The sequence below is a fragment of the Amphiprion ocellaris genome, chromosome 24 (assembly GCF_022539595.1).
Source record: "Amphiprion ocellaris isolate individual 3 ecotype Okinawa chromosome 24, ASM2253959v1, whole genome shotgun sequence".
NCBI classification, from domain to species: Eukaryota; Metazoa; Chordata; class Actinopteri; family Pomacentridae; genus Amphiprion; species Amphiprion ocellaris.
In genome coordinates, this window is record NC_072789.1 from 16,163,070 (window position 1) to 16,176,340 (window position 13,271).

Here is a 13,271-nt window from a genome sequence, read left to right on the forward strand (position 1 = left end):
ATTTTATAAAGTTGCTATAAAAAAAACAAACAAGAGGCCTACTTCAGGGCCTGTAAAGCACCTCAGAGTTTCAGCCACAGTTAGATATCGTCCCTCAACAGAAAAGCTGTCCAATGTACCCTTTGTTCAAATTTCCCGGGTGCACTGATGAGTGGTGTGGGGATGGAGGGAGAGACACTCTAGACAGTAGCATTTTTGTTCAGACAGACACCTCTCCCGTCTAGACTGATAAACCTCTGTCTTTGGATGCAGGGAGGGGAGGAAAGCTGGACAGCATCATTTTGTTCACATGGACACCTCTGGTTCTGCTTAGATAAAGTCTCTGTCAGTTAAAGAGGGAGGGACTTCCGGTGGGAGGAGAGGGTTCTTGTGTTCAAACGGACGCCTCTGGTACCGGTGAGAGGTGTGGGGAGAAATACTGGACAGTAGCATTTTGGTTCAGAGGATGCAAATGGGGAGAGAAAGGAGAAAAAGCTAGAGAAAAAGCTGCAGGTAATGCTAAACACTACTTTTATACTTCAAATTTCCCGCGTGTCTCAAAGACCGTTAAAATGCTCTGTCATAGGACGAAAGGGAGGGGTGGGGACACGTGGGTTTCTCTCAAAGACCGTTTACAACGCTATGTCATAGGAGGAAAGGGCTGGGGTAGGAGGGGCACGTCTGCGCCGTTGAGATAAGGTTCTGTCGGTTAAAGAGGGAGGGACTTCCGGTAAAAACAACCGTTGGGGGCGTGGAAAGGCGGGACTTCCGGTTAAAAACAGCCAATGGTGAGCGAGGGAAGGCGGGACTTCCGGTTAAAAACAGCCGTTAGGGGCGTGGTGGGCGGGGCTTTGTGACGTGGCAGGTTCTGATTGGGACCTGTCAAAATTTGACAAAAGGTGGTTTATAGTACTCTCTAACATCATCCTTTTCTGGGAGGCTGTTCCAAACAGAAGAAGTCCTTGTACAAGATTTTTTGAGACACTGATATGAGAAAAAAAAACAGCTTGACTGGAGAGAAGTAGTCTCAAATAATGAACACTGGATCCCACAAAAATAAACAGCTGATATAATGTATGTTTGTAATGAAGAACTCAGAGTCAGGATTTTTAGTCACAGCCCTTTATTCTTCTCCATCACACACAAGATGAAGGAAGTTCTCATTTCATCACTAGAACAGGACTGAAACACTCAAATCAGGATCAAGTCTGGCTGCACAAAAACCTGATTTTCACTGGACAATAATGTGTGAAAGTCTGTCAGCAGTTTGTAGATTCACTGCTTCCTCTCTCATTTCACACTTTGTGCAGCTCAAATGCTTTTAGTTCAAGTGAGCATCAGAGGAACACCACATCCTGATTTTCACTCTCAACATTTGACTGGAAAAAGACACAAACACCACATTTGGCTCCTGGAATAATCACAACTTCCATCTTTGAAGAGGAACGAGTTTACAAGGAATCATTTAGAAGGATTTCACAAAGAAACACATTTAATCCATGAATGTGGAAACATGTTTCTGAGGGACAGAGTCATGGAGAGACTCAACTATCTGTTCAACACTGTTTCTCTACCAGGACGAGACTCTGGAGACTCAACTCAGCAAAGAAACACTGACGAACCGGAAAACCAGTAGACCCCAAATCCAGGATAGAGAGGTTGAGTGAATGTGGTGTTGAAGGTGTGGAGGTGGATCAGAGAGTCAGAGGAGACTCTGTAGAAGGACAGAGTTCCAGCAGGAACGTCCACATAAACTGAAACTCTGTGAGAGACTGAGGAGGACTTGATGGATGTTTGACTCTTATTTTGCCAGACAGAGTAACCATTAACATCAGAACAATTCAGACTCCAGGACTGATCATTACGTCCAAACCAACAGCCATAACTGCGTCCTTTCCTTCTGATTCCTCTGTAACTCACTGATATATTAACATCACCTCTCCACTCGACCTCCCAGTAACAGCGACCAGTCAGACCACTTCTACACAGCAGCTGGTCCCACCAATCAAACCTGTCTGGATGATCAGGATACGACTGATCCTCCTCCACAAATGTCACCTTCCTGTTGTTGTCAGACAGTTTGACATTTCTGCTTACTGTGTTTGTGTCGACTGTGAGTTGACAGGAATCTGATGGAGAGAACAAACACAACACAGCTGCAGTTATTGATGGATCATGTGATCAGTATTAAACCTTTGATGATGACCTCAGAGATGTGACACTTTGAAGATGCTTGAATGTGCTGCTTTGTTTCCATCAATCCATTAAAACACACTTACACTTCCTCAGACCTGGTGTCAACCATCGGACTCCAGCAGGCGTCACCCTGAAAGGAGGAGGACGGTCAGAGCAGCAGCGACTCTTTCAGCAGCACACATGGACGTTACATGGCTCTCACACTGTTCCACTGATAAAGGACCAGTCCAACATGGAGACACAGACACCTGAATGCAGCATCTCTAAAGTCCTGTCCTGTGCTCGTCACGTTCCAGCTCAGTTTACACTCATTATTCAGCTTTACTCATTTATGCTTCCTCTGTTCATGGAGCTAGGCTAACAGTTTTCCCTGCTTCCTGTCATTGAGCTAAGCTAGGCTAACAGTTAACCTGCTTACAGTCTTTGAGCTAAGCTAGGCTAACAGTTTCCTGAGAGTGTCTGTCTGTCTGTACCTGAGAGTGTCTGTCTGTCTGTACCTGAGAGTTTCTGTCTGTCTGTACCTGAGAGTTTCCAGTCTACAGTGTGGATCCTCCACTTTAGCTCTCAGCATCTTCTCTCCTGAGTCTCCTGGATGGTTGTAGCTCAGGTCCAGCTCTCTCAGATTTGAGATCTTGAAGCTCAGAGCTGAGGCCAGAGAAGCACAGCCTTCCTCTGTGACCAGACAGCCTGACAGCCTGCACACACAAAACAACACAAACCTGACGGACAACACTTGGCTGGATGTTTCTCACTCTTTCTTTTCTTCTTTGTCTTTCAGCTACATTTTGCTGCACATTTCATGCGTCTCAAACAAATCAAGAATCTCAACAATGATTAGTGGGATTTAATCATATAAAAAATAAACCCAGACAAAGTCCTGCACAAATTCAGTAAAAGCTCATTTGATGAATCCCATCAGCAGAAATGATTCTACTCAGGTTAGCTGTTTATCCACTGATAGAAATCACATCAGTTTCAAAGTGTGAGTCCTGACCTGAGAGCTTCCAGTTTACAGTGTGGACTCTCCAGTCCAGCAGAAAGACTCTCCACTCCTGAATCCTGCAGGTTGTTGTTAGTCAGGTCCAGCTCTGTCACACTGGAGGACTGGGAGCTGAGGACTGAGGACAGAGCTCCACAGCTTCTCTCTGACAGGTTACAGTTATTAAGTCTGAAGAGACAAAGACAAGAAAAGAAGTAATACATTAAGTCCAGTATTTTCTGTCCTGTTGAAAAGACAGCAGTGAATTTAACAACAAATACATCCCACTATGTCCAGAATACAGCAGCACTGAGGACAGTCCTCTGCAATATTATTTAAATGTGAAAATAATACAGTGTAGCACATTACAGTAATCAGATTACTTTGAAGCTGAGCAGTAAAGAATTTGATCTGATTAAAAAAGAAACTGACAGTTCAGATTTACTAAATGAAGAATACAGGCCAAACAGCAAGAAATGAATCCAATAAAGGTCAGTACATCTTTCATTACTGTCATTAGAATGTTGGATTTTTTCACTACTTTCTATGTCCACCTTTATTTTTGAAGACACATTTAATCCTCCTCAGCATGAAGAAACCACATTTCTGCAGAGATGTTCCACCATCTTCAGAGACTATGTCTTCATCTGCTCTTTGTTGGAGGGTTTGTGTTGCTCTACCTTTGTCTTTAAAATACCCCAAAGTTGGTCTGTTGGATTCAAATCAGGACACACACTTGGACAAGTCACAGTTTGGACTTTTTCCTTCATTACAATCTGAAAAATAGTCAATTTGATGCTGATGGCAGCGATTAAATCACTGTCAGACTCGGTTACATCTCTGATGTTGTTACAGAACAAACATCTTCTGATCTCTCGTCCTTGTTCTTCAGGTTTCTTCACTTCTACTTCTGCTGTTGAGACTCATGCTTTGGTTTTCACTGACACATGAATCCCACTGGAACCAAACTAAGGATCTCCAAACTCATGTGTTTCAACTGTTTATCTCCACTCTTGATGAAGTCTGGACTCCTCATAGCATCAGTGAGCTGGACTCTTCATTCTCTCTCAGTCTCAGGAGACACTCTGCTGCCCAGTGATTGGCTCTCAGTCCCTACAGTCTGAAAGGAACCAACAACATTTTAACAGCCTCACATCTGAAAAGGGTCATAGGGTCCCTATGAGGGTGTTGCTCCTCTTCAGGGAGAGCAGAGAGACCATGAACCTCACCACAGGTGGGATGGATGTTCTATCCTTCACCAACACTTCAGTTGATGGGACTCAGCCATCAGCAGCAGGAAGACTGGACTGACCTTACCCACAGACCAGAGGACATGAGGACACTGCTTATCAACAGTCATGATGACTGTCCTCACCTGCAGGGCTGCTGCTGCTTCACTCCATCATTTCTGACAGACCTGGAGTCCTGGAAGCTGCTGTTCCAGGAAGTCTTTCCAAAAATCTTCAGCCAGTATCTGAGTATGTTGTCATGTTCTTCAACCCAAAATCTCAGTTCCTCATAAACCACCTGAGGTAGGGACGTGTCCTGCTGCCCAATGAAGACAGAGTTGGGAGTGATGGGATCAGGATCCATAACATCTGAGGAGGTGAACCCAAGAGGATCTGAACTGAGGATCCCTTTGATCTCAGTGAAGACAGAAGGCAACACTGCTTCAGTGGCTGTTTGGGCTCCAAAGGTGAGAAGGAATTGGACCTGAACCTCAAATAAGAATGTAAACTTCTCGAAAAGACAGAAAAACACTCCAGATCAGATCACTAACATTACAGATACCTATAAATACACTCCTCTGTTACATCTGGGATTGTCAGACCATCTATGTGTTTCCCTGATCCCAGAATGTAAACCAGTGATCTGAAGACAGGGACCATCCATAGAAACAGTTCAGTGTGACTAAAGAAGCCTCCTCAGCCCTGCAGGGCTGCTTTAATGTCAACCACTGGGAGGTATTTGAGGAGGGAACATGGAGGGAAACACAGCAGCTGCTCTCTCAGATATAAACTGTTGTGCTGAGAATGTGACTGGAACAAAATCTGTTCAAGTCTTTCCAAACCAGAAACTGTGGCCCAACAGTGAAGTGTGAACCCTGCTGAGAGAACAAGGCTCTGCCTTCAAACCAGGAACCATCAAACCAACAACGAGACACAGTGGAGCCTGAAGAGGATCATCAGAGACAGAACACAGATACAAACAGCACATAGAGAAACCTTTTCATAACAGCAGCTTCATGTGCATGTGGCAGGAGATAAAGATTTTCAATGCTTACAAGGACAGCTACACAGCCGCAAACCTGCAGATAGAACTCTCCAGAACTCTCTCAACCTCTTCTTTGTTCACTTTGATTAAATTAACGGAGACAACAGCATCTATCCTGCACAACCAGAAAAAAATCACCCCATAAAACTGCAACAACATCTGGACAGACCCATCCTGCACAGAGTCGACACGAAGAAAGTGTCTGGTCCAGATGGAGTCTCTGGACGGATTCTTAAGGCCGATGCAGAACAGTGAGTAGAAGTATTTACCACCATCTTCAACCTCTCACCTCAACAGTCTGTAGTCCACACCTGCCTTAAATGGGCCACAACTGTCCCCAAGAAAATCATAGAGAACTGCCTGAACAACTATCCCCAGTTGCTGTAACCCCCATCATCACCAGATGTTTCAGAGACTGATCCTCCTTCATATTAAATCTGCCATCCCTGCTGACCTCAATCAGTTTGCATTTCAGGTAAACAGAACAACAGAGGATCCAATCAGATCAGATCTCCACACAGCCCTGACACATCTGGACCAAAAGAACACACATGGAAGGATGCTGCTTGTGGATTTGAACTCAGCATTTACCACAATACTCCACACAAACTGGTCCAGAAACTGAACAGTCTGGACTTCAGGAGTTCAATGTGCACATGGATGCTGGACTTCCTGAGAAACTGACCTCAGAACATCAGGTGGAGCACCAGATCTCATCTACTCTCATCCTGAACACTGGAACATCTCAGGGGTTTGTGTCCTCAGACTGATGCTAGACTTCCTCTTCACACATTACTGCTCCTCCATCCACCCCAACAACACCATCCTCTAAATGTCTGATGATACCTCCATAGTAGGACTGATAATGGACAAGAATGAGACAAACTGCAGGGAGGAGGTTGATCATCTGACAGAATGGTGATCTGATAACAGTCTGGATGGAAACACAACAACAACCAAGGAGTTACAGTGAATTTCAGCAGATTAAAGCACACCAAGTCCTCTGTTCTCTGTATCCACAGGAGGAGGTAGAGATAATATGGTGCTTTCTTTCATCTTTCATGTCTTCAGTCCACATCTCTGTGTAACAGGGTCAGTGGTGCAGCAGTGGTCTATTCTATACAATAATACAATAATAAATATAATATGCCATATATATGTTATTTTATTGTTCTGTGTATTGTTATAATTATACAAAGTTTGTTCTGCCTCTCAGTTGTTGTGTGGAACCTTTGCTGGGGGTTCCTGTACCACTACGTACACGTTTATCCGCCCCACCCCGTCCTATAAAGGAGTTTTTCCCTCCTTAACTCTCCCCTGTTGTTTATGTGTTCAGAGAGAGAGGTAAGCCAGATTATGATATTGTAATTCGTGTTTTAATGTCATATAATTCTACTTATAAGTTCACTTTCCCAATCTAGTTTGGTTCTATCTTGTTTAATTTCTGTAGGAGAACAAGACTTGTAAATTGATGGAAGATCTTGTCTGTTTCTTTATTGGCTGTCAAGATTGTAATAAATGGAGATTCCCTTCAAAAAAGGTCTATATCTTTCTAACTAAGCAATGCAGAGAATGGAAACCACTGGTTACATCTGCTGATCAAACTGGTACATGAAGATCTCCCATCAGTGTCACTGTCACAGCCAGAGGCTGTGATTAAGTGGCTGTGCTCTCTCCTCCTCTGGCCTGTTGTTTCTCTCTCTCTAGGTGTGTGGCAGTGGTGGGCAGCAGGTGTGGCTGATTTCCAATCAGCTGATCGGGTGCAGGTGGGAGTTGCTCATCAGGCTGGCTGGGCTCACTATAAAGAGTGCCTCGTCTCGTCAGTTGGTGCTGGACTGTCCCCTAACTCACAGTTAGTGTTGCTGTCAGATCTGGCTGAGCCACTGCATTCCCCAGCTCTGTGTCTAACCCTGTTTTCTCTGTGCACTATTGACTCCTGCCTGTTTCTGTTACCGTCTCTTCTGGTTGGAAAGCCACTTGGCAGAGGTTTCCAGATGCTACAAGGACCGGGGCTTTCTCCAAGAAGTCTTGCTAAGCTAAGGAGGACTCTGGCTGCTGCCACAGCTTGGACAGGAATCCTGGGTTCTAACCCCATACCAGAGAGAGAGAGACTGTTCAGTAAGGTTCTCGTTCCAAGCAGCATCAGACAATAGAGCATTGTTGTTTTGTTTAATTGGTGTTCCTGCTAGTGTAGTGGGATTCTGGGATAGAGTTTAGGTATTTTGTGTGGAGAGTAGTAGTTTTGTTTTGTAGTTTACCTGCTTGGAGGAATTAAATGTGGGTTACTGTTCTGTGTATAGTGTTTACGTCCTCCTCCAAGAAGTGTTGTTTTGTTACGCTGACTGCGTATTGTAAGTGACTTCTGGTTTAGAGTTCCATTTGTAGTTTTTGGTTTTGCCTTTGTGCAAATAAATCTTGTTTCATTTAAGTCACTTGTCTGCTGTCTCATTTCCCTGCTCTTGGGCCTCTGCACCCGCCGTAACAATCAGGTGCTGGAGGCCCAACAAAGAGACTCACCTCCCTCAACACCTGCAGACCAACTACTTTAGGTGGACCACAGAAAACCTTCTGGTCTCCTGCTGCATGGTGTGGTTCAGTAGCTGTGCAGCAGAAGATCTATTCTATTCTCTCTGTCAAACAATGGAAACTAAAACAGAACCTGAAACCAACACTTCACAGGTTCTTACAGGTTCTGGTTCTGTGATGCAGGTTCCAGGTTGTTCAGTTCCTGTAGTGGAAGAGGCCTCATTAAGAGAAACTAGAGCTAAAGGTCAGTAACACAACTGATCTGAGTCATACAGAAAACCTCCCACCTCAGCTGTTCTGCTCATCATGAATAAAAACACATTTTAAATGGTCATCAGTTGAACAGGTTGATGAGTCCTGACCTGAGAGCTTCCAGTTTACAGTGTGGACTCTCCAGTCCAGCAGAAAGACTCTCCACTCCTGAATCCTGCAGGTTGTTGTTAGTCAGGTCCAGCTCTGTCACACTGGAGGACTGGGAGCTGAGGACTGAGGACAGAGCTCCACAGCTTCTCTCTGACAGATTACAGCCACTCAGTCTGAAGAGACAAAGAGAAGAAAAGAAGTAATACATTAAGTCCAGTATTTTCTGTCCTGTTGAAAAGACAGCAGTGAATTTAACAACAAATACATCCCACTATGTCCAGAATACAGCAGCAGTGAGGACAGTCCTCTGCAATGTTATTTAAATGTGAAAATAATCCAAGTGTAGCACATTACAGTAATCAGATTAGCTCTTGGGTTCTATTTTCTCCTCCTGGTAGGATTCAGAACCACATTCCTAACTAAACTGTCCTCACTCCCAGACAATAAGAGCTCTGTCCTAACCTTGGTGAATTTAAACTCCTCTGTTAGACTGGATACTGGCAGCTGAAGTATCCCTTTCCCATACAAAGCTACACTGCTTAAGCACCTGGGAACACCCAACCATTTCCTAATAGAAGAACTAACTAGCTGTTCCATTGTCTCTGCAATGGATAATGGAACTTCATAAATGGACATTGGCCACATTAATCTCGGATATAAGCCAAACTGCAAGCACCACAACCTCAGTTTTCCTGGGATCCCTGATTAATCTATTCTATCCAGCCCTTCTGAAACATCCTTTTTAAATTGCACAACTTGTTTCTTATCATTGAGGTCCACATTATACCACCTTCCTAAGCTCTTGACTGACTTCTCCCTAATGGTAGGAATTTCCTCACCATCTATGGAAAACTTCTTATCACTTAATTTCCCTCTATATATCAAAATACTCCTCGATTTACTGGACTTGATCCTCATACTAGCGCATTCCAGATTCCTAGTTATTCTAACAACCTCTTTGTACATGGCACTGTTGTAGTTATCAGTGTCATATCATCCATATAAGCTCTAACTGGTGGAAGACACATTTCATTCTGCCGTCTCTCTCCACCTACGACCCACTTGGAAGCCCTGATAATTAACTCCATAGCCATTGTGAAAGCTAACGGCAAAACTTTACATCCTGCCGTAACACCAACCTCCAATCTTTGCCAGCGTGTTGGAAAATCTCCTGAACTTGGACATAATCTGATGTCCTGGAAAACTGCTTTCACCAGGTTACCAACCATCTCTGGCACTTTAAAGTAGTGAAAGGAACTCCAAATAAGGCTATGCAGCACCTAACCGAACACATTAGCCAGATCTAAAAACACAACATTCAGATCTTTCCTCTCCCTCTTAGCTGTCTGAATCTGATGCCAAATCATGCTATTCTACTCCAAGCATCCACAAAATTCCAGTATCGCTGCCTTCTGCACTGTACAATCTATCAGACCATTCCTCACTAAGTAACTAGCCAACCTCTGCGCTACAATACTGAAGAAAATCTTTCCCTCAACATTTAGGAGAGAAATCATCCAAAACTGGCTGAGGTCTGATGACTCCTTCTCCTTAGGGATGAAAACACCTCCTGTCCTACGCCATGCTCTTGGAATACTTTGTTTCTCCCAGACTATTCTCAGATGTCTCCACAGTATCCTTTAGATTCCAGGTGAACTCTTGTAGACCCTGTAGGGGACTCCATTAGACCCTGGGGCTGACAAAGCCTTCGCATGCCTGACCACCTCCACAACTTCTCTCCATCTCAGTAGGCTAACATCCATCTCCTGACCCATTTCTCCCAATGGTGGCATGTCAGGTGGAAGACCTATGTTCCTATTGTCCTCTGAACTGGAATACATCAACCTCAAATACTCTTCAACCTCTGACTTTGCTGCTTTAAGTTGCCCTCCTTTTTCTTGATTAAACATGTCCTTCAAAAACTTAAAAGGCTTCCTACAAAATGTTAACCCTGCACGTTCTTTCTTCTTTCTCTTCTCCCGAAGGTGTTCTGCCCTTCTGAGTACTGTGAACCTGCTTCTCAGTTCTTCCTGCAATGCAATAACTCACTTCCTTTCTTCTTCTGATGCCTTCCTCCACTGCTTTCTTAACTGTCTCCTTTCCTTTAGTAGTCTGTCTATTTCTCTGTGGCACCTAGACCTGCCTCCCTGCACCCTCTCACCTGCTTTCAGCAAGCACCCCAAATCTCTCTAGACCATAAGAGTAGATCAAAAGGGATTTGAACTGAGGATCTCTTTGATCTCAATGAAGACTGAAGGCAGCACTGCTCCAGTGGCTGTTTGGGCTCCAGTGGTGAGAAGGAATTGGACCTGAACCTCAAATAAGAATGTAAACAACAGTCCAACTGTCCACCAGATGAACTGCACTTGGTTCAGTCATTGAACAAACTGAACATTCTACAGTTTCATTTAGCAGATGCTTTTATCCAAAGCAATGAACATCTGAGAGTAGAAACAACACAAGCAAGGATCTAGTCAGGAGAAAACAACCCGGAGAAGATCCATAAAACAAGTTTAAGTGTGAACATGAGATGTTTGTTATGGTGTTTCTTTTTTTTTATCAATGTCTAGCTGAAACATTCTATTGAACTGAAACAGAACCTGAAACCAAGACTTCACAGGTTCTTACAGGTTCTGGTTCTGTGATGCAGGTTCCAGGTTGTTAAGTTCCTGTAGTGGAAGAGGCCTTATTAAGAGAAACTAGTGCTAAAGATCAGTAACACAACTGATCTGAGTCATACAAATACAGAAAACCTCCCACCTCAGCTGTTCTGCTCATCATGAATAAAAACACATTTTAAATGGTCATCAGTTGAACAGGTTGATGAGTCCTGACCTGAGAGCTTCCAGTTTACAGTGTGGACTCTCCAGTCCAGCAGAAAGACTCTCCACTCCTGAATCCTGCAGGTTGTTGTTAGTCAGGTCCAGCTCTGTCACACTGGAGGACTGGGAGCTGAGGACTGAGGACAGAGCTCCACAGCTTCTCTCTGACAGATTACAGTCACTCAGTCTGAAGAGACAAAAAGCAGATTAAACTGATGAAACTGCAGCACAAGGAAGAAGGATCTTCAGTCTCCAACTACTTACACAACTTTCTTGGAGACTTTGACCACTGGCAGCAGCCTCAGAAGAGCCTCCTCTGAAGCAGAGTATTTCTTCAGGTCAAACATGTCCAGATGTTCTTCTGATGACAGTAAGATGAAGACCAGAGCTGACCACTGAGCAGGAGACAGTCTATCTCTGGACAGACGTCCTGATCTCAGGGACTGTTGGATCTCCTCCACTAGAGAAACATCCTTCAGTTCATTCAGACAGTGGAACAGGTTGATGCTTCTCTCTACAGACACATCCTCACTGATCTTCTTCTTGATGTACTTGACTGTTTCCTGATTGGTCTGGAAGCGACTTCCTGTCTGTGTCAGCAGGCCTCGTGGGAGAATCTGATTGGTCGGCAGTGACAGACCCAGGAGGAAGCGCAGGAACAAGTCCAGGTGTCCGTTTGGACTCTGTAAGGCCTCATCCACAGCTCTCTGGTGGAGATGTTTCAGTTCAGGATTCTTTAGAAATACTTTCAGCTTCTTGAAGACAGTTTGTTGTTGTTGTTCTTCCAGTAGGTTGATTCCAGAGTTGATGAAGGTCTGATGGACGTGAAGAGCAGCCAGAAACTCCTGAACACTCAGATGGACGAAGCTGAACATCTTGTCTTCCTGTTTCCGTCTTCGCTCTTCTTTGAAGATCTCTGTGAACACTCCTGAGTACACTGAGGCTTTACTCACATCGATGCCACTCTCTCTCAGATCTTTCTCATGGAAGATCAAGTTGCCCTTTTGCAGCTGTTCAAAAGCCAGTTTAGCTAATGACTTAATGTACTGTTTGCACTTCTTTGGACCATACTTTTCTTTTGTGTGATCAATCTGAAATCTTAGAAACTCTGCGTACATCTCAGTCAGGGTTCTGGGCAGATCTCCTTCCTCTCTGGTTTCCAGCAGCTCCTCCAGAACTGTAGCAGTGATCCAGCAGAACACTGGGATGTAGCACATGATGTGGAGGCTTCGTGACTTCTTCATGTGGGAGATGATGCTGCTGGTCTGCTCCTCATCTCTGGATCTCTTCCTGAAGTACTCCTCCTTCTGTGGGTCGGTGAACCCTCTGACCTCTGTTGTAGTGTTGATGAGGTTTTGAGGGATCTGACTGGCTGCTGCAGGTCGTGTGGTTATCCAGAGGCGAGCTGAACGCAATAGTTTTCCACTGATAAGTTCTGTCAGCAGGACTTCTATTTTAGTTGACTTTGTTATGTCCACGGAGCGAATGTTGTTTACATCAAAGTCCAGATGAAGGCGATTCTCGTCCAGTCCATCAAACACAAACAGCAGTTTGAATCTACTCTTCTTGTAGCTCCTGTTTCCTGATGACTGCAGAGCTGTAAAGATGTAATTCAGAGCCTCCACTGAGACGTCTTTAGTTTCTGGGATACAGAAATGAATGAGCTCTGCCAAACCAAACTCTTTTCCCTGCAGTGAATTCAGGGCACGGAAAGTGAACGGGAAAATAAGATGCACATCTTGATTGGTTCTTTCTTCGGCCCAGTCCAACACAAACTTGTGCACGAGGAATGTTTTTCCAATCCCTGCAATCCCATTGGTCAGCACTGTTCTGATGGGTATGTCTTTTCCAGAAGGATGGTTGAAAATGTCTCTGGGTTGGATCTGTGTCTCTGTGTCTGATGGCTTCCATACCTTGTCAATCTGTAGGACCTCATGCTGTGTGTTGATGTGCACGTCCTGGCCAGCTGTGATGTACAGCTCTGTGTAGATATCAACCAGACGCTGCTCATCTACTGCCCACCCTTCTGTTGTAACCTTAAATGTGTCCTGGAAGTTTGATTGAAGCTTCTGTTGGTAATATCTGATGGGACGTGGTTCTGGTACCGGAACAGTCTCATCTGTGTCAAACAT

The 13,271-nt window shown here is 44.4% G+C and overlaps 1 protein-coding gene across 1 annotated transcript; it reads right to left on the minus strand.

Annotated features, from left to right (window-relative positions):
* Nucleotides 1-1,085: 1,085 nt before the first annotated feature.
* LOC111569958 (NACHT, LRR and PYD domains-containing protein 12-like) lies at nt 1,086-13,271 on the minus strand. Its single transcript, XM_035948856.2, has 7 exons — nt 11,404-13,271; nt 11,153-11,326; nt 8,317-8,490; nt 3,170-3,343; nt 2,697-2,870; nt 2,259-2,305; nt 1,086-2,108 (listed from the first exon to the last, which is right to left on the minus strand). Exons 1-7 carry the CDS (start codon nt 13,269-13,271, stop codon nt 1,579-1,581), a joined length of 3,141 nt encoding a protein of 1,046 aa, XP_035804749.2. The 3' UTR covers nt 1,086-1,578.